This window comes from Cyprinus carpio, chromosome B23 (genome assembly GCF_018340385.1).
Source record: "Cyprinus carpio isolate SPL01 chromosome B23, ASM1834038v1, whole genome shotgun sequence".
In the NCBI taxonomy this organism is placed as follows: domain Eukaryota; kingdom Metazoa; phylum Chordata; class Actinopteri; order Cypriniformes; family Cyprinidae; genus Cyprinus; species Cyprinus carpio.
In genome coordinates this window covers 14,542,280-14,563,057 of record NC_056619.1, presented here as the reverse complement: position 1 = coordinate 14,563,057, position 20,778 = coordinate 14,542,280, and the positions used below count along the sequence as shown (strand labels likewise).

Here is a 20,778-nt window from a genome sequence, read left to right as displayed (position 1 = left end):
AGTTTTTATTTGCATAATATATGTATATTTATGTATATATAAATACACACACACATACAACACACATACAGATATTTTTATATACATAAAATTACATGTATTTACATGTCTACATTTATATTCATATAATTTATATTATAAATAAATATATTTAATATATATGCATAACATATTTTTCTGAAATGTATAGATGCATGTGTGTATTTATATATACATAATAAATATACAAAGGACACATACATATATTATGTAAACAAAAACTTTTATTTTGGATGTGATTAATCGTTTGACAGCACTAATATATATATATATATATATATATATTATACATTTTCACAACTTTTTCATAACAAAGTATTGTTTTGTTGTTATTTACTTTTTCCGTTTTGTTGAAAATGGAGGTTACTGGCTTCTTTCTTTCTTTCATATATTTTTTAAATGCTATATCAGCATCAAAAGCTACATTAATGGCAAAAATATAATATCAAATAATAAAACATAAATAAAAAACTTTCTAACATTACAAAATCAACTATATCAAAGTAAATCTACTAAAATGTGATCATTTTAGGATCTATTTTTTAAGCAGGTTTTCACACTACACTCTTCTGTACTTGCTGTGACCATGGCGCTCGTGACTGCATGGTCTCTGCATGTTTGCAAATGTGTGAGATATGATCTAATCAAATTAAAAGTGCAACACTCCCCGTATGCAATCAAGGAAGCACAAGTAAATAATCTCATCCTGGTCAGGGTTTGGATCCCTGATATCTTCCAGCTGTCAGACATGCAGATTGCCTCAAGAATATTACATTATAACAAATGTAATTACGAGTTCTAGCCTCCCTCTTTGTATGTGTCTTAATGCTGATTAGCTATTGTACGAAGCATTCTGTGTTTGAATGCATTCTCTAAATGGTTCTTCTAATGACGTGTAAATGTATGTGTACATAAACTCCATGTATGCATTTCAGCTCTTGCCATTTATGGTTTCATTCCCATAGCATATTTTCAAACAAACCCTCAGAAATCAAATTTAAGAGGTTATTGTTCTAGTGTGGGTGGTTGCTGATTCAAACCAGCTGAACCAGGAAATGTAAGTGAGGCCACACCGGAGGCACTAAACTGACACATTCCAACTCAAGCATTCCTCAATTCACTATATTAAACAGCTCCAGCACGTTTATACTCTTATCATATACTATGCCATTGTTTATAGCTTACTGAGAAGTTTCATGGTTCAGACTAATAATAGCGGAATTTTGGAGTAATAAAAAACAAATCATAAAAAGCATTGCACAAATATGAGGACAGCATTACTCTGTTTTATTAACTCACAAAGTTTTTGAAATAATAAATATGGTGAAGGCAGTGGGTTATAAAAGAAATATTTTCTTGAAAGAGCTCTTTCATAGAGCTGTCATGGAAAAACAGAGATGATGTATCATTCCCCCGTTCCCGGTCTGAACACTGAAGAGCTACACTATGAGTCATGAGGTGCTCACTTTGTTTCAAGCTCGGAGTCTCCTAAAGGAAATTACAACGTAAGAAATAACTGGGAAACATCTGACATAGTCTGGGAAAATCTCACTTCCAGTCATATGGGTTTCTGTCTGCTCATTTGAGTTTCTGTTGCTTTTTAGAATACAGGTCAGATGTTAGGGAAGGGTTGGATCCAGGATTTTCAAACTTTACAAATCCCTCCATTCCAACTCTCAGTCAACTTACAGACCCCCTATAATTATAAGATCTTACACTTAAAATCATTTTCATTAATAACATTAACAAAAATTATTACTTTTTATTTTGCTTAATATTTAATTAGCACATTAACAAATATGTTTTGTATTTATTATTATTATTTTACATTTTATTTATTTATTTATTCATTTAAATTATATTTGTTTGTTTTTTGTTTTTTTGCACATTATTTGTCAGGGGGTGAGTGAGCATTTTTGAAAGAAATTAATACTTATAATCAGCAAGGGTGCATTACATCAAAGGATGATTTTTTTATGTTGTTACCACAAATATCAGTTTCTACAAAAATATTAAGGAGCACAACTGCTCTCAACACTGATAAATAAAAAGATATATTATTAATATAGCATTTTAGAATGATTTCTGAAGGATAATGTTTCAGAAATATTTTTTAAAAAGTTATTTTAAATTGTAAAATATTTAACAATATTGCTTTTTACTGTATTTTTGTTTTAATAAATGCAGACTTTCAAAAACATTAAAAAGGGAGATTTAAACATTTTTTTAAAAAGCTCTCAAACCTTTGACAAAATAAACTCCTGGGTTTTAGTACAAATAAGTTTTCTTATATTTATGGCATTATAAAGTAGTTGTATACTATGATGAACCACTATAATTATGATAATTTAACTAAATGATTTGTTTACACTAATGTTCTGTATGTAGAATAATCATTGTCTAGTAACAACAGCATACTACTGTGAATTTATATAATCCATAAAAACAGAAGGTTTACATTAGGCCCGTGTTTTTGAAAGTTGTCACAAAGGAGAAAAGACGGATGTGGAAGGAAGTGGAAAACCAAGCCAAACACAACAGTGTATCTGACTGCCCACAACATTTTATGTGCTTTTCTTCCGATCTTATTCAAAACAATCAGTGTTTCCTCATCTGAAAGAGATTTTCTGTTTGGATCCTATATGGGGTTAAATGCTTAGCCTGTGTGTGGATTATATCTGCAAACAAATGGAGGAAAAATATGTAATTCTCAGTCACCATTTACTTATGATTCATATCCCTAATATTCATTTTGACCACACTTTGACCTGCGTATTACACGCCTAATACTATGACAGTATCTATTACATAAATTCAAATAGACCGCTATTTGAAATAAAGATGTTTTAAAATAAGTTTACAGGAAAAATGATCTCAAACATCGTGATAAGATCGACTTTAGTTCGCAATGTACTATCAAAGCCATGAATCCTTCAGACAAAATCTCCCACACAAGTATCAGAGCTGTGCATTGAGCAAGGCTATCAGCACGAGCCTGTCTGGGAAGTACCTCTGCAATGTTTTTTCAGACTCTCTGGGTGCGTTAGAGGTGCTAACTTCACACCTCTGGCTGTTTTCAGTGGACCACGTGTGCAAGAGAGAACCATGGGTGTCAGAGCTCTCACAGTACAAAAAAAACAGGGTGTAATAGTTGGAATAAACAAGGCTTTGAAGGGCCACATCAAACAGGTGAAAGTGTTTTTGCTGAAATGCCTTTGTGAATTTTTTTGTAACATGTTCAACAGAAATGACTGATAAAGATGATGTTGAGATATATATAATGTGCTATAATGTTTTTTTTATTTCTTTTATTGCTGACAGAATTCAGTTGGAGAAAAAGGAGAAAGTAGAACTATGAGAAACCAAACCCTTCCTTGTTTCCTGGAATTCATGCAGGTGTTGAATAAATTTTCGAAGGATTGCTCAATATCCAACAACGTTTGTCTTTAAATATAGTCATAATTCTAGGGAATAGAACGTAGTACTTTTATATAAAGGTTTGGGGGCAGTGTGATTTTTCAACAGGGACACATTACATGACATTGCTCAAAAGTGACAGTAAAGACATTCATTTTAGAACAGATAAATGTATAAATGTTATTTTGAACTTTCTGTTTATCAAAGAATCCTGAAAATCAACCAGTTATGATAAACCTGTCATTTATGCTACTTTGAAAAAAAAAAAAACAGAAAAAAATCAAAAAAAAAAAAAAAAAAACAGTTACCACAAAAATATTAAGCAGCACAGTTGTATTCAATATTGATCATTTATTTATTTAACCAAATCAGCATATTAGAATGATTTCTGGAGGATCATGTGACACTGAAGATTGGAGTAAAGTCTGCTTGCCATCACAGGAATACAATATTAAAATACAAAAAAAAAAAAAAATAAAAATAAAATTCAAAAAAATAAACATAACAAAAAAAAAAACAAATAAATAAATAAATTCAAAAAAATAAACATAACATTTCACATCATAAATAAATATATAATTTGTAATAGTTATCATATTTAAGCTCACCATGCATTTATTTGCACAAAACTACAGTAAAACAGTAATACTCTGAAATATCACAATTTAAAATAACTTGTTTTTAAAAAGCTGTATTTTCAACAGCCATTACTCCAAAAAAAAATAATTTGCATTTATTGATCAATTTAATGCATGCTTGCTGAATAAAGTATTAATTTCTCAGGGGAAAAAACAACCTAACCCCAAACTTTTGAATGGTAATGAAAATTAAAAAAGTAAGAATTCTTATATAGTGTGTATCTAAAAAGTTAGCAGAGGTTGGTTTACGGTGACTGGGTAGCCGCTGGACAGACACTGGGGCCGTGTTAGCGTCTCCTCTGCTGTACAGCTATGCCTGCAGCTGCTTTTCCAGGCTGTAAACTCATCATGGTCCCTCATATCAGTGCGCTCCAGGGCTCGGGACATGCGCAGTGGCTTGCGACAGAGCCCCCAGCCCCCTACCCTCATTAACAGAGCTGCCTAACAACAGACGGCTACGAGGGGAATACACAAACACAGATGCTAAAATAACAGAGGACAATACTGCAGTCCTGAAATGAATCTTCTCCATGTACATCATATCAGATGTACTGCCCAAATGTGTCCGTACGTGTGCGTAAGCGTACAGCACAGGTGTTCGTGCCCTGAAGCTGAGGTCACAGTGGGTAAAGCGAGAGTGCTCAGCTGTTTGCTTACATCAGTCAGAGAGCAAAACTCTAATGGGCTCAGCTTTGAAGGGTCTTGCTCTTAATCCAAAAATCATTTTGTTTATTAAAGGGACAGATCACTTAGTAATTCAATTCTGTCATTATTTACTCACCCTCTTGTCGTCTTTATGATGTTTAAGCTAAAAAGATGTTTAGCATAATGTCCAAGCTGCTCTTTTCCATACAGTAAGTGGATGGCAACCAGAGATTAAGCAACATTAAACTACTCCATACAACTCATGCACTCCTGAAACCATTTGAGAACAAAACAAAACATTGAGAAAAAAAAAAAAATCCTGCTTGACAGCTTTGGTCACCATTCACTTTCATTGAAAGCAGCTTGAATATTCTGGTATGAATCCTTTACTTTCTACTGAAGTAAGTCATTCAGGTTTTATAACACATGAGGGTGAGTAAACAATGACAGAATTTTATTCTTTTAACTCTTTGCACCATTACGTGAAGTTTTTTAACATGTAACTTGCACAAATGCTAATAAATAAACCCTGTCTTCTAATATCTTCTGATATTAGCTTGTTCAAAAATGAAAATTATATCATAATTTACTCACGGTTGTTTCAAAACTTGTATTATTATTTATTTGTTTCATTTTTTTTTCTCCTGTGGAACATGAAATTATATTTTGAGAAACATCTCGGTATTTTTGTTTTTTCTTTTGTAAATGGGCACAAAAATTTTGGTTACCAACATTCTTCAAAATATCTTCTTTGTGTTCTGCCGAAGAAAGTCAGTCATACAGCTCTGGAATAGCATGAGGGCAACAGAATCTTTATTTTTGGATGAACGATTTCTTTATTAACGTGTCAAAATAATTGTTCAAATGAGATTTAACTCACATTCCACCTGAAAACAGCTTTATTTCATTTACAGTATATTGCTCCATTTGACATTAGTGCAAAAAATTCATGTTTGTTCTTAAATATAGCAAAACATAACCGGCACAATATAAATAACACATCCAACAACATTACAATCCAAAAAGAAAGCCACAGTTACATTGACATTGCACAAAGTTTCAGGATATTTGGTTATATACATATACTGTAATTCCTTTCTGTGGGCTTGTGGTCCTGTGGTGTTATGTATGTATGTATGGTCAAAGTGCAGGATGCTTCACCTCTACAGAAACACACATACACAGCACTCTGATTCCCTAGACACAAACTTATACTGTCCTTAAACAAGTTTCTCTGAATTAACAAAGTCCTTTAAAAAAAAAAAAAGGAAACAAAATCCTAACTTCTCAGAAGTTTTGAAATCATATACTACGACGCTACATTTTAAAACCTACATAAAATGGCAGAGAGCAGGACTGACTTATAGATTTATAGTTCCCCCAAAATTAAAATCATTTACTCACCCTTATGTAATTTCAAAACTTGTCTTCCAAAAGAAGATATTTAGCAGAATGTCCAAGCTGCTCTTTTCTCATACAAGTGTCTTCATTCCCATCTACTTAAAATTGTACAGACAAATCCTCTAAATATATTCCTTTGTGTTCTACCTTATAAAGAACGTCATACATGTTTGGGGTGATCTGTGCTCTCATCAGATAAACTAATTACTCAAAAAACTCACCCGTCTGAGGTAAGATGCATTGGTAGTGGCCGTTACCAAAGACATCACAACACAACACATACTAGCGATATCTATCAAGCTGTCAAATCTGACAGCCCTGGCAAATAAACAAAGTTTCGAAAATGCAATACACAATGACATGGTTTACAAACTAAAGACTTGCAACAAAATACAAATAAATGTGACATACAACATATAGGAGCTTATAATAGCTGAGTTACTCACATTGAAGGGCTTGATATTGAAGTGTCATTGTTACTGATTCCCCGTTGAATCAGAATTAGTTCTGAGCACCTTTCACCCTTTCAAAAACACGAGAAATGAGAAAGTGCAGCTTTAATGTCACAGCTAGTTTTAGGTATGGCTATTGTCTTTATTAAAAAAGACATTTCTCCTGGTTAGTGATATAGACTTGTCATATTAGTAAAGTCTGTACTCATGTAGAGCGCACGCTCTCAAAGGCTTGTAATACATGACTGTAGAAAACAAACCAAATATGTCCGTTAGATAAAACACTAAATAGCTGTTCTTCCTAAATCTCAACATTTCATACCAAACACCAGTGCTTCTATGATATGTAGTTACTATGTCCATTTGTACGTTAAAACTATATTTTTTCTCTTTAAGTCAGAGGTGGTCCTTCAAACATCTCTGAAATAGTGTCATGTGTTTTTATATTACATTTGATAAATAAATAGGAAAATAAGTGAAACATATATTATGTTGTCAACACGATCTGACACACTCAGGTGTATGTGGTGTAGAATCCAGCCACCGTTTTGTGTGAATTTTCTGCTTCTAAATGTCCATGCGCATCTGTGGTGAGACAGGGCAGCATTGCACATTACTGCCACCTAGTGTGGCACAGCAGCACTACAATATTATTTTCTGCCAGGACGAAATTTCTGTAAACATGCGTGGCAGAATCTGTCAAGAGCTACATTCCTAAAGTTTTTCATTCTTTTTTGTTTAATATATTATTTCTTTATATTTAAAAAAAAAACCGTAAACATAAATATACATTTAGATATACATCATACACAAAGTGACCGCAAAATGGCAGAGCAACATTATTTTGCACTTTTTTAAGCACTGGGGTTTATATGGTGAGAGTTGTGGAGGCCTAGAGTGTGTGAGAGTATGTGTTTTTTCTTTTCATCCTTTTTTTACCCTCATGATCTGCAGAATGCTGCAGTGTTCCTCCAGGCAGAAGGAGGGCACTGTGGCCCACGAAACACTCCTCGTCTGATGCTCAAACCGAACAGTTGCGCCTCTTGGCCACACAGGGCAGGCCGCTGGAGCTAAGCCTGAACTTTACCCTTTGTCAAAGACTGGTGGAGGAGACGGAAAGAGTGGGAGAGGACGGAGGAGGAAAGTTGAGGAGCTCCAGAACAGCGACTCCCACGCTGCTCCGGCGCGTGAACATACACGACGCCGCCACCCATTTGTTGCTACGAGGGTTGTACTTTTCTATGGAGTTGAGACTAGAGCTGCCATCATTGCCTCCAACCGCATATAGCCAGCCATCCATGGCGACCAGGTCATGGGTGCTCCTGAAGATCAAGAGAAGAGATGGTCCATTAGGAACCAAATGATTTTTTGCATTTAAAATGGTAGTTTCTTTCTTTAAAGGGATAGTTCACCCAAAAATTCTGTCATTAGTTACTCACCCTCATGTTGTTGCAAACCTGTTAAGACCTTTGTTCATCTTCTGAACACAAATTAAGGTATTTTTGATGAAATTCAAGAGCTTTCTAACCTTGCATAGACAGCAACACAAATACCACGTTCAAGGCCCAGAAAGGTAGTAAGGACATTGTTAAAACAGTCCATATGACATCAGTGATTTAACCATAATGTTATGAAGCTACTAGAATACTTTTTGCCAATTCAACAGTTTCTTCTCTTAGGTGTTAGTCTTCGAAGCTTATCGTAGCCTTATAACATTACAGCTGAACCACTGATGTAACATGGACTATTTTAACAATGTCCTTAGTACCTTTCTGGGCCTTGAATGTGGTGGTTGTGTTGCTGTCTATAAGATCAGAAAGCTCTTGGATTTCATCAAAAATATATAGTGTTCTGTAAATGAAGGGTCTTATGGGTTTGGAATGACATGAGGGTGAGTAATTAATGACATAATTTTCATTTTTGGGTGAACTGTCCGTTAAACAAACGCTTGAAGGTCACTGTCAAACCTGCGGATGTTCATGGGGGCCACTCCCTCCCAGGTGTTGGTTTTCGGATTATATCGTTCCACTGAATTTAGGCAGCTGGTACCATCATTGCCCCCCGCAACATAAAGCATGCCCTCCAACACAGCAACTCCTGCACTGCTCCTCCTGCTCAGCATGTTGGCAATGGCAGTCCAGGCATTACTCTAAAAATAAAATAACATCCTTCAACATTTATTTAACCATGGACAGAAAACATAAAACACACCCCAGAGATTTTTTCGACATGTCAGAGAGATGTATAACCTACCTGAGGGTCGTACTTTTCTACCGTTGCTAAGTGTGAAGAGCTGTCATACCCACCAACCGCGTACAAACTGCCATCTAATAAAAGAAATGGGAGAAATGGGTTCATGCTTGCTGTTCAATTTCAACTGCTTAAGATATAGAGGAAGTGCTTGCAGCTGAACTGATGACAATCCTTTTAGATTTATTAGTACATTTGCATTACATATTTCTACCTAATGTGGCCACTCTAACGTATCTCCTCCTGGTACTCATGGCAGCAATGGAAGTCCAGGTACTGGTCAGAGGGTCATACCTCTCTGCACTGCAGACAAAATCAAAAAGAGAGAGACTTATCAAAGAGATTTTTTTTTATAACAATAAAACCTTTTATTTTTAATATATACAAATATATTGTAGAAACTTTTTATTATTAAATTATATTTAATTTCACAGACATTTTAGATAACTTTCTCTATTATTACTTTTTACATTTGTTTGTCTAGATGGTACACCTGTTGAGACAAGAAGCACCATCGTATCCTCCTGCAGCATACAGCAGCCCATGCAGGACCGCCACACCTAAACAGCTCCTCCTGGTTCCCATAGACACCTCAGGTTGCCACGCATTAGTTACAGGGTCATACGACTCTACAGTAGCCAAATCAGAAGTGCCATCATATTGTTTGGGAAAAGCAAAGGAGAGACAAAGATGAATAATAATTTTTCCACTTTTTTGTATATATTGCATTTTTATTAAGCAAGTATAGACAAGACCGTCATCATTCACAGAAATGCATTAGTCAACAAGCTGACACATTTCCTAACTAATCTTAGGTAACTTCTTGATTGCTTCAGCAAGGTAATCTTAAGAAAATAAAGGGGTTTTCTGAACATTCTGTTCCTTTTGTAATGTAATAAATCAAATCTGGATGTGTGGCCTTGGCTGCTTTGTTGCATCTTGCTGTTTTTTCAGCATTGTGCATTATGGGTGCTGCATTTTAAAGATTCTGTATCAAGTTAAAGACTGTTCAACTTCTATGGAAGCCCATTTCTGCCACGTAAGAAAAAAACAAAACAGGTAAATGCCAAGTTTGACCATTTTTATGCTAAAGCAGGTAAGACACACACTTTGATGCCTCAAAACATAAAGGTCTGCAATACAAGGGTCTCTACCATTTTAGTTTGCTGGTATAAAAGGAAAAAACTGTTGATTCTCCAACAAAGATGAGGCTTTTGGGTCTGCGTACCCTCCAACAGCGTAGAGCTTGTTTCCAATAGCAGCCACTCCGACTCGTGCCCGCCGCGTCGACATGGATGCAACCATGTGCCAGCGATCTGTCCTAGTGTCATAGGCCTCACAGTCTCCGTGAATGGCAAAAAGACTGCCCCCACCTGAAAGACATTTAGCATTTAAATCAACCCACCAACCCACTGGCATATGTGCATGTGTTTTATGTGCTCTAGTCCTGATTTACAGACCTACAGCAAAGAGCACCGGACTGGCTCCCTCGCAGCGGCGCGGTCGGGTGCGGCTGTTACTGAGAACACCCCTCTGCTCGGGCATCAAGTGATACTTCAGTGCCTCGATCAGCAGGTCTTTGCACTCGGAGTGGTGACGCACCAGCAGCTCCGTATCCACATTACTCATCAGGAAGTCTCGTGTCAGCAGTGGCAGACGCACACACTTCATCAGCTGAACACATGGATGGAAAGAGTGAGAGGTAAGACGTGTGTGTAAAAAGGATTAAAGAAACCAAAGGGAGGGAATAGAGAACATGTATCGATTTGCAGAGGCATAATCCTTTATAAGCATTAATCATTGGGTTACTGGGATGTTGACAGGAGGAATCATACCCACCCGGGGCACATGCTGCCTCCGCCCATCAATATCATGCTTGACCCAGCTCAGCACAGCCCTGTACACCTCCTCCTCTGATATTAAATTCATCACAACAAAACAAATCAAACACATCAAAAAAAATAAAAAATAAAAATAAAAAATAAAAAAAATAAAAATCACAAGAAAGGGTTCAAACCGATCTTAAACCTAAAGAAGTGGTATGGTTTCAGATGGACTAAAGCGTTTGCACAACTAAAAGACAAATTGCTGTTTTAATCTGAATGACGAGCATTTAAACATCTTATGTAATATATTGTACAGGACAGATGTGCTCAGTTTGAGTCTGAGCGCATCGTGTTCTGCACAGAATGTCAAAAAAACAGATCTCTGTTTGAAAAAGAGCTTGTTTAATGTCATTATTACACAGATCAACACTGGATATACATGTTAAACGATTAATCCAAAATAAAAGTTCTTGTTTACATAATATGTGTGTGTACTGTGTATATTTATGTATATATAAATAGACACACATGTATGTATATATTTAAGAATTTTTTTTATACATTTAAAACATTAATATATAATATCAATTATATTAATATAAATATATACATGGTAATATTTTAAAAATATATACTATATGTGTGTGTATTTATATATACATAATAAATATACTATATATATATATATGTTAGCACACACACACACACATATATATATATATTAGTGCTGTCAAACGATTTATCGCATCCAAAATAAAAGTTTTTATTTATATGTGTGTATACTGTTTATATTTATTATGTATACTGCCTAGTTATAGTAAGACTTCTTTTCAAAACATTGCTGTGTTTGCTTGTGTTTACTTTACGCTAAGATGTCAACTTCTGGGTTAACCAATAGTGCTGAGTGAATGTTTAGATTAAGCAATGGCAGACGGGGAGGTGGGGGAGGAAAGGCCGCTGATAAAAGTGTTTGGGAAACAGTTATCACTGTTTTTCCAATTTCATTTACTGCTGTTAGTGATGCAAAAAATTGCACACATTAGCTTTGTTTTCTTTGTGTTGTGATATAAGACTTTAGCTTACCATCACACTATCATCTAATCTACACTTGCAAAAGCACTACAGTCACAGACTGCTTGTTTATTTGGGGCAAAGGCCACAGTTAACATGGCTACAAGAATTTCCCAGGTCTACTGGGTTAAATACGGGGCCAATGGGAGCGTCCAGCCTGCAACAGCTGTTAAGAGAGTCAGAGTCAGAGAGAGAGAGAGAGAGAGAGAGAGAGAGAACGGTGGTCTATGTCATCAGCAACCTCTTCCTAATGGTTCGCTCCAATCAGTGTCTAAACAGCAGGGGGATTTCATAGAATCACGCAACCTTTGAAAGCACAGACATACTAATACCAGCGGCACTCCATTTATTCAAAAGTTTTTTCTGCGAAGAGAGCAGTTTAGGGCTGATGAAATTAGTGTGGTATGAGAGCAGGAGCTGCTTTCTGCTGATTAGCTGTCTCAGCTTCTCACTGACGTACTGTTTTGGCCGTGTATTTGAGCGGATGATTGACACTGTATTGAAGGTGCTGATGCAGAGAGCACTTATATCAGTGTCACCATGGGGCAATGCGTTCTGACATTTTAGCTTTTGCGAGTCGAAGAAGAGGTCAAGGTTTGGCTGATTAGCATGGTCCAGTTAGCTCCTGCTGATAGATGCTATAACTATATTATCTGGGGCCAAAAACATCTCTTTGTTTTCACAGCCATGTTCCTGTGTATGCTGACTGAGTACATATTTTTTTTCCTCGAGCAATATGTAAAATGCTAATATTTCATTATGCTACTGTAATACTTATAATTTTGAGATATGTAATTATATATAAAATATGTACAGACACTACAGTTCAAAGATTTTTATGTTTTTGAAAGCTTATTATGCTGCATCTATTTGATCAAAAGACAGTAAAGACAGTAAAATTCTGAAATAATATTACAATTTAAATTTTTTTATTCCTGTGATGGCAAAGCTGAAATTACAGTAGCCATTACTCCAGTCGTCAGTCTCACATGATCCTTCAGAATTCATTTTAATATGATGATTTGGTGCTCATGAAACATTTCTGATTAATGTTTTTAATGTTCAAAACATTAATGTTTTTCAGGATTCCTAGGTTAATGAGAAATTCAAAAGAAAAAGAAATGTATGTTGTTAATATCCCTAAATAATATACTACAATTCAAATGTTTGGGGTTTGTTTTTTTATAATGTTACAATTTTTTTCTATTTCAAATAGAAACAAACAAACCCCAGATTTGTAGTATGTATTGTAATATGTTATTTAGGGACATTAATGAATTTCCTTTTCTGCCGCCTTTCACGTCACAGTTTCTGGTCACGTGGCTTTTACAGCTCTGATGATTAAAAACATCTGTTCCCAGAGCGCCTGTGAGAAAAGATGGCAGAATTTGAACAACATAATTCTGAGAGACACTGCACCAGCTGAGCAACTGACATTGAAATGAATGGAAATTCCATCTGACAGCTTTCTCCAAACCTTGGGAGGTTTTTTTTTCTTTCTTTTTTTTAAAGAGGGTGAGGGGTGTTTTAAAAGCCAGGATGTGACCAGCCTTTCCTGCACTGAAGGTCAAAATAGTACAGATCCTTTTTTTTCTCAGACCAAGTCAAAAGAATCAAGACTTCCCAGACGACAGGGAGGAGGATCAAGAGATTCTGTTTTTAAAAAGCTCAAGGCCAATGTGACAGGAAGTGGTGTCAGTGACATATATATAATTAGACATCCGTAGCCAAAACCGTTTTTCCTCTTAGGATTGTTATGGCTCAGCTCCCCAGCGCTCTCCATGCATCATTTAATGGATACACTTTACACCTCTCTTTTTACATCCTGAATAAATCTATTCTTGAATACCCTCTAGGATCAGAGTTTCTTCGTCAATAATTACGTTTGAATTTCTGATTACCCTGGGCATTTCATTTTTTTTTTAAACAGCATCAGTTGTGCTTCACATTTATTTAAGTGCTCAGGTTGTTAGCTAAATTTCAGTAATTAAAAATTAAAAATAAAACATATTCCGTGAATTTATATTATAAATATTACATATAAAATGTAAAACAAACTTACCTTAAAAATTAGACTAAAATAAATAATTTTAAGCACATATGTACTGAAATACTAAAATTGAAAAAAAAAAAAAAAATTGGAGCTAAGTAAAAATATTTTTTTAAATATCTAATAAAGATATAATAACACTGAAAAGGATGACAATGATTTTTTATTTTTGTGTGAACTATGCATTTAACTACATTACTGTCCTAAAGCAGATGGCTCACCTGTTTGAGAGGTAGCAGCATAAACTCCTCAGTCTTCGATACCTCTACAAAGTGCTGCAGGACATACTTATGGGCCGACTTGAGAAGGTCGCTGCAGGAGTGAGTGTCTGCAAAGCCACGGATGCCCAGGCAGTTCGAGGGGTCCAGCTGGCTGAGAAGGAATTTGCAGCAGGCATCTCTCACTCCGTTGAGCTGCAGGAGACTAGCTGCAGGTAACAGGGTCTGCTCGAGGTTTAGACAAGATACAGTGGGTGAAATGAAGGTAAACTAGAATAAAGTAAGTGAATCTTTATCATCATTAGGCTTTCTTAAGGTGCGGCGTTTCCTTACAAAATTTTGGCATTTCAATAATATCCCACACAATCGGGAGTTTCGCATGAGTGCAAAAATGTCCCTCATGCAGATTTCACAGATGCATTAACCAAGAGAAAGCTGCTTGATTCAAAAGTGACTTTTTTACATTGCTACACTACTGACAACAGACAACAGACTTTTTCACAAATTTTTATTGAACATTTTGCTTTTGTGACCACACCATAAGGTCAATTTCCTGTCAAATAACTGTCACATACACTACCAGTCAAAAGTTTTTAAACAGTAAGATTTTTGCTCACCAAGCCTGCATTTATTTGATCCAAAATACAGCAAAAGCAGTAATATTGTGAAACATTTTTACTATTTAAAATAACTGCTTTCTATTTGAATATATTTTAAAATGTAATTTATTCTTGTGATCAAAGCTCAATTTTTTGTATCATTACTCGTCTCTTAAGTGTTACATAATCCTTCAGAAATCTTTCTAATATGCTTATTTGATATTCAAGAAAAATTTTTTATTATTATTATCAATATTTTAAAACAGTTGAGTACATTTTTTCAGGATTCTTTGATGAATAGAAAGATCCAAAGATCAGCATTTATCTGAAATTAATATAGAAATTAATACTTTTATTTAGCAAGGATGCTTTAAATAGATCAAAAGTGATGATAAAGACATTTATAATACTGTTCTTCTGAACTTTTTATCCATCAAAGAAACCTGAAAAATTCAACTCAGCTGTTTTCAACGTAAGAATAATAATGATACATTTTTGAGTAGCAAATCAGAATATTAGAATGATTTCTGAAAGATTATGTGACTGGAGTAATGATGCTAAAAATTCAGCTTTGAAATCACAGGCATAAATGACATTTTAAATATATTCAAATAGAAAACAGTTATTTTAAATAGTAAAAAATATTTCAAAATTTGCTGTACTTTGGACCAAATAAATGCAGACTTGGTAAGCAGAAGAGACTTCTTTAAAAAAACATTAAAAGCCATAGTGTTTAAAATCTTTTGACTTGTAGTGTATGCGCATGCTCTTTTGAAACAGAACAAGTATCAGAAGATCTTCATTTGCAAAGATGCAAATTATAAGTTTGCACAAACCGTCTGAACATCCCATCCTGGTAGTACCTCACAAAGCAAACAGGATAACCCCACACAGGGTAATTCTGATTGTGATAAATACCTAACGCACTTCAAAAGACACTAAAGGTGACATACCTGCACATTCCCCTCTCCTACTACAATTTCGGCAGTGTAGGCGTACTGCACCAGCTGCTCCAGAGCCTGAGGGTCAATGTCATGCAGGGTCACATGGGTCTGACGGCTCTCCGACATCTCATCTGCACAGTCACAACACAAAGCAGTTTTTCTCAAACGGAGGCTTCTGCAGAACACTAGTAGATTTAGGCAGTTTCCGGGGGGTTCGACGATACCCTTATGGCCCATTCACACATACAGCTGAACTATGCAAAGCAGGTGCCCTAAAGTTATAATTTTGCATGAGCATTACTTGATTTTGATATGTTGCCAAAGACTGTTGTTAATCTACCTAAATGAAAAACAGAAATGTTGCCATGGCTACTAATTGAACTATTAAGTACTAAACTACATACACAACACAACACAAAAAACTTCCCAATAACTAACCAAATACAAACTCAATTTAAAAAAATAAAAAAAAATAAAATAGATCTACTCAATACACAACAATACACAATATTACCCACTTATTTTTCATCATTCTCTTGGCACACATGTAATGTTTTTACACAAATGTAAAAAAAAAAAAAAAAAAAAAAAAAAAACAGCATACCCTAGAAGAAGAATGTACAAACTGTGTGAGAACAGATTAGTCCAGAGGTTGTGATGTTAAGCAAGTAAGTTTCGATATGTATAATGGTGTTTAAATCAGTGTGTTGTTATTAGGTCTAGTGCATTGTAAGTTCAGAATAGTTCATGGCTCTGAAGAGCCCACACTGTCCTGACTCGTACCATCACACTCTAGTCTGAGGTTCAGTGGGACACACGAGCAGTAGGAAAAACCAGGCACCTGCTGATCTGAGACCAGGACAGGGAAGAAAATAAAGCATGGAAAAAACATTAGGCGATGACAAACAGCTGGAAGGAAGGAAAGGCTTGAAAAGGAAGCTGAGGTTATGTACACATCAGAAATAAACAATACACAATACACCTTAAAGACCATGTGAAGTCAAGATTTGTTTTTTGTGACTTTTAGTTCATGTGTGTTAGCTCTGAAACCATCTTAATGGTAACATGCTCCAAAAAATTGTAAAAAATTATCTTTAATAATTAAATGCTTTAAAAAAAAGACTTATAGTAAAATAGAATAAGACATACTTGTAAACATGGCATGGAAGTATGGACTGCAGGAGGCCAGCACCACCTTGTGTGCCTTGATCTCCTTGTTGGCCACATGGAGCACAATGTCGCAGAGCAGGCCACGCTGCCGCATGCGGTTCATGGACACAAAGGAGTCATGGTAGTGGCGCTTGGAGTTGTGCGAAATGCTGTGGCCATCCCGGTTCAGCAGCTGCATACCCCCCTCCATCATGCCGGTGCCCACCGAGGCCTGCTGCTGGAGCCTAGGCCTCACACTAAGACACTAAAGGAAGACAGAAACACATCCTATAAAACCGAGCATAGAGTTTTGTGGCTTTCAGTATACTTTGTCTATATGCTAATGCACTAGAACTTGACAATATTTTTTTAACAGATATACAAATTTGAAATCTACACTCTACAAAGAAAAACTAAACGTATTAATGACTCATCCTGCACTATTCAGATTTTTGTCCAATCAAATGCTCTCTAAAACTGACAATGCCACACCCCCTAATCGAATGTAACAGTGCTCAACTACTTTTCAGGGTGGCCTTGGTTCTTTAAGTATTTTCCCTATAAGGATTTTAATGGTCTATAAGCAATGAACCAAAATATAATATTACAAAATTTGATTTGCGGCAAAGGGATATTTAAAAATTAGACAAAAAAACACAACAGTGTACTTCCCTACACAACTATAGTCCCATGAAGCATTGTGAATGACATACAGTATACTATTTATTAACAACCTCACTCACAGTAAATTCCTCTATGGAGAAAATAAAATCGAAACCAGGCTGTTTTTCAATAGGAAATAAGTCAAGACTAAGTCAAGGAAATAAAAAATGATTTTACAAGGGTTTTTAAGAACTCTAATTCAAACTCAAGCTAATTATTAATTAGCTGTTAGACATGTTTACCGTCTGTGCATTACCTCTAACAATCTTCTATTCGCTCAGGCTGTAAATCCATCTTAATTTGTGCTTTCTTGGTTCACGTTTCTTTTCCATTCAGCATAATGTTTACTTCAAGGCATTTTGAACGACGAGTACAGAATCATAATGGGAGAAGCGATCCAGGCCGAAGCGCTCAAGCATTAAATATCATGAAAATGATCACTTCACAAATTCCCATTCATTTTACAGCTTATAGCTACATATGGTTTGCTCCTCGATAGTCAGTGGCCTTTTCTCACTGGCCCGAGGCCTTGAAAGCTTTTTAAATTTGGTCTCTTGTGCACAAAGACTCCTGCACACTCACTGAATAAATAAACCGGCTGGTTGATTATAAAAATGAAAGCGTGTTCCAGCTGAAAGGAGCAGTGGTATGGAAAGGTTGGGCCAGGACACGTCGTGATGAGGTGGCCAGCCATCTGCACACATTCAACTCTCCATCAAAAGCAACACTATAGAAACCAAGGTGCCCATAGTAGCATGTGCTGGTATCTGTCATACACTTCACTTTGAGTGGGATGGAGCTGCGTGAAACATTTTAAACAAGGGTGATAAATAGCATTCCAGTTGACAAAGGTGGGATGGCGAGATGCCACTTCTTCTATATTAGTTTTGAGGTGGATACTGTATTATAGAAAATCAAATACAGCACCCAGCAATGGGCTGTTCTGGTGAATAGAACGATTAAAAGGCACTGTTTTCCTAACAATACCACTCCAACTACAAAGCATTACTCATGTTACTCCAAATAACAGCCAACAAGTGAAAGAGCATGAAAAGTGCATGGAGTAATAGGCTCAGTATTACAGCCAGCAGTCATGTGGCTGCCCACAGAATGGCTGTGGGGTTTCAGATGTATAAATCCTTTAGTTATACAAAGCAAACACTGCGGTCTGAAACCCGAGGTCACTAATAAACTGTTTAAACATGCAGATGAGATAAAACTGTTGACAATAGCTTTTGGTAGGCACTCGGCATAGGGTTTCTAGTGTGGGCCTTAAAAACAGTAACAAATTGAGATACTCCAGCATTGCTGCTGAATAAAAGTTGTATTATGATGGTTCATTTCAGGCAATGATGCTTTAATCAAAAGATTATCTCCATTAAAACTAAACTCCCTTAACTGAAAATGACCGTTGTAACCATAGTGAGACCATTGCTACTAGAATAAAACTGTACTGTGTAAAATAAAAACAAAAGAAGAATAAAATAAATATATGACTATGATAATATGAGAAAGTTTTTGAAAGCTTCGTACACTGTTAGGAAAAGAAAGTATACTCATATTTTAAGATTTTACAGTAACTTAGTGGCTTTAGCTGTAGTAACTGGTATTTAGCAGAAATGTAAGGACCAGATTGCACTATACATATAGAAAATGCACCTTTCTTCCTACATTCTAGACAAGCTGTCCCTACAAACATCCCCAGTGTCATTAAATCTGACTCAGCACACAGTGTGCCATCCAGACAGAGCATCTCCCCTCCTCCTCTGTTCTACACAAGTCATGCAGCACAATAACTCTGAGTATAACCAGCACTACCTGATCCGATGGACGCCCTGTCCTTTAGTTTCGTTTCTCTGCTTTATGAAGAATATTTCGGATTGAATCCTAGAGTGCAGCAGATGAGTATCAAGAGTACATATGAAAAATGCATAAAGCCTCAGTTTGGGAGCTTGTGTGCTGTTGACGTAAATGAAAGCCGCATGAGTGCTGGAGGCTGACGTCACTTTTTAAGGTCGCGCAGGATGTTCGTTTTTTCTAATTATTTGGCTCTTAAATTGGGTTCTGATAAAACTGCTCACATCCAAACAGAACTGAACAAGGTGTCGTCGAGCAATTTGATAACGCCCCCTCTATAATCTGTAAAAGCTACAACACATTGCTTAAATCACACCTCCTTAACCACAGTTAGCTAGAGATGGAAAGCCCGAATCATTTTCACGAATCGGCTCCTTCTAACAGTTCGTTTCAAAGAACCGGTTCTTAAATAATTCAGCAGTTATTTTACGTCATGAACTTAGTAGGTTTATACAAGGTCGCTTTTAGGTTTTATGAACACATGTCTTCTCTAATTTATTTATTTATTTTGAATGCTTAATAAACTTCACTCATCATTTAACTAAAAAGGGGATTCGAGTTTCTGACGCGATTCGAATCGTTCAGAGCGGATTTGTCAATACGGTTGAACCGATTCATTAAAAAGATTCAAAACGTGGTCTCAAAACAACGATTCGTTCACGAATGGGAAATTGCTAAAACTCATTGTGCATGTATAGAAAATAAATGTTTGCTGTCCACGTATATACACTAACTACACGCAAAATCTTACAATAGAGGAATATGTTGCCTTATATAGCAGTATAATAAGAATCGCTTAGCTGATCCCATATTTTCTTTGTTCAAAGGGGACACAGTGCAGACGTATAGAGATCAGTTGCACTGACAGCTGACAAATGAAAAGCATCGTTGAGCCCTTATAACATTTCAAACGCTTTATTAAACTACAGCACCAGACACAGAGAAGTCAATGCATGAGCTTTAAACATGATCAACAGACAAACTGATGTCTGAAAAAAGAGCACAACAATACCATTGAGAAATGTCATAACACTGCAGCTTTGACACGATGAGCATGTGTTTGCATGACGTATATCTTTTAAACTATTTAATGATAATTAAATGTTGCTTAATTGTCAGCTGTCTGGATGAGATCAGAATGTACACTCACCTGCCGTCTGTGTCTGATTGACAAGACTCGTTTCTTTCTGTGTAGCGCTCTCTCCAGTTTTGTCCGCGTGTGATGATTAATTTTGATGCATATAGTGATTTATTTAGCCATGTGTGGTAATTGACATGCTACATCACATGTCGCATCAAAGCAGACGTCTGTCTCATCTCTGATCGGCATTACTAAAAATTTTAATGTTCTGTTGAATATGTCACGCCCACCACAAATTTGTCTGGCCTTTGTTGTTACAATGGTGCTAGTATGTGTGCTTTGTCTACCAACCTTTGTGGTGGGAGACCTGTATCGGTGGATTTTAGATATTTAGTGAGGTATTTTATATAATTTTTATGAATTTTATATATTTTATATAAGCTGGAAACCTTCTGTAATTGGCAAAATTCATCTATAT

General features: G+C 35.9%; 1 protein-coding gene across 1 annotated transcript; it reads right to left on the bottom strand.

The window, feature by feature from the left end:
• Positions 1-7,245: 7,245 nt before the first annotated feature.
• klhl17 (kelch-like family member 17) lies at positions 7,246-19,989 on the bottom strand. Its single transcript, XM_042751318.1, is given in 12 exon segments — positions 7,246-7,914; positions 8,560-8,741; positions 8,846-8,919; positions 9,057-9,145; positions 9,336-9,503; positions 10,071-10,215; positions 10,303-10,516; positions 10,682-10,771; positions 13,984-14,232; positions 15,560-15,681; positions 16,700-16,964; positions 19,181-19,989. Coding segments are annotated over 11 exon segments (1,776 nt in total). The 5' UTR covers positions 16,914-16,964; positions 19,181-19,989; the 3' UTR covers positions 7,246-7,685.
• Positions 19,990-20,778: the final 789 nt, after the last annotated feature.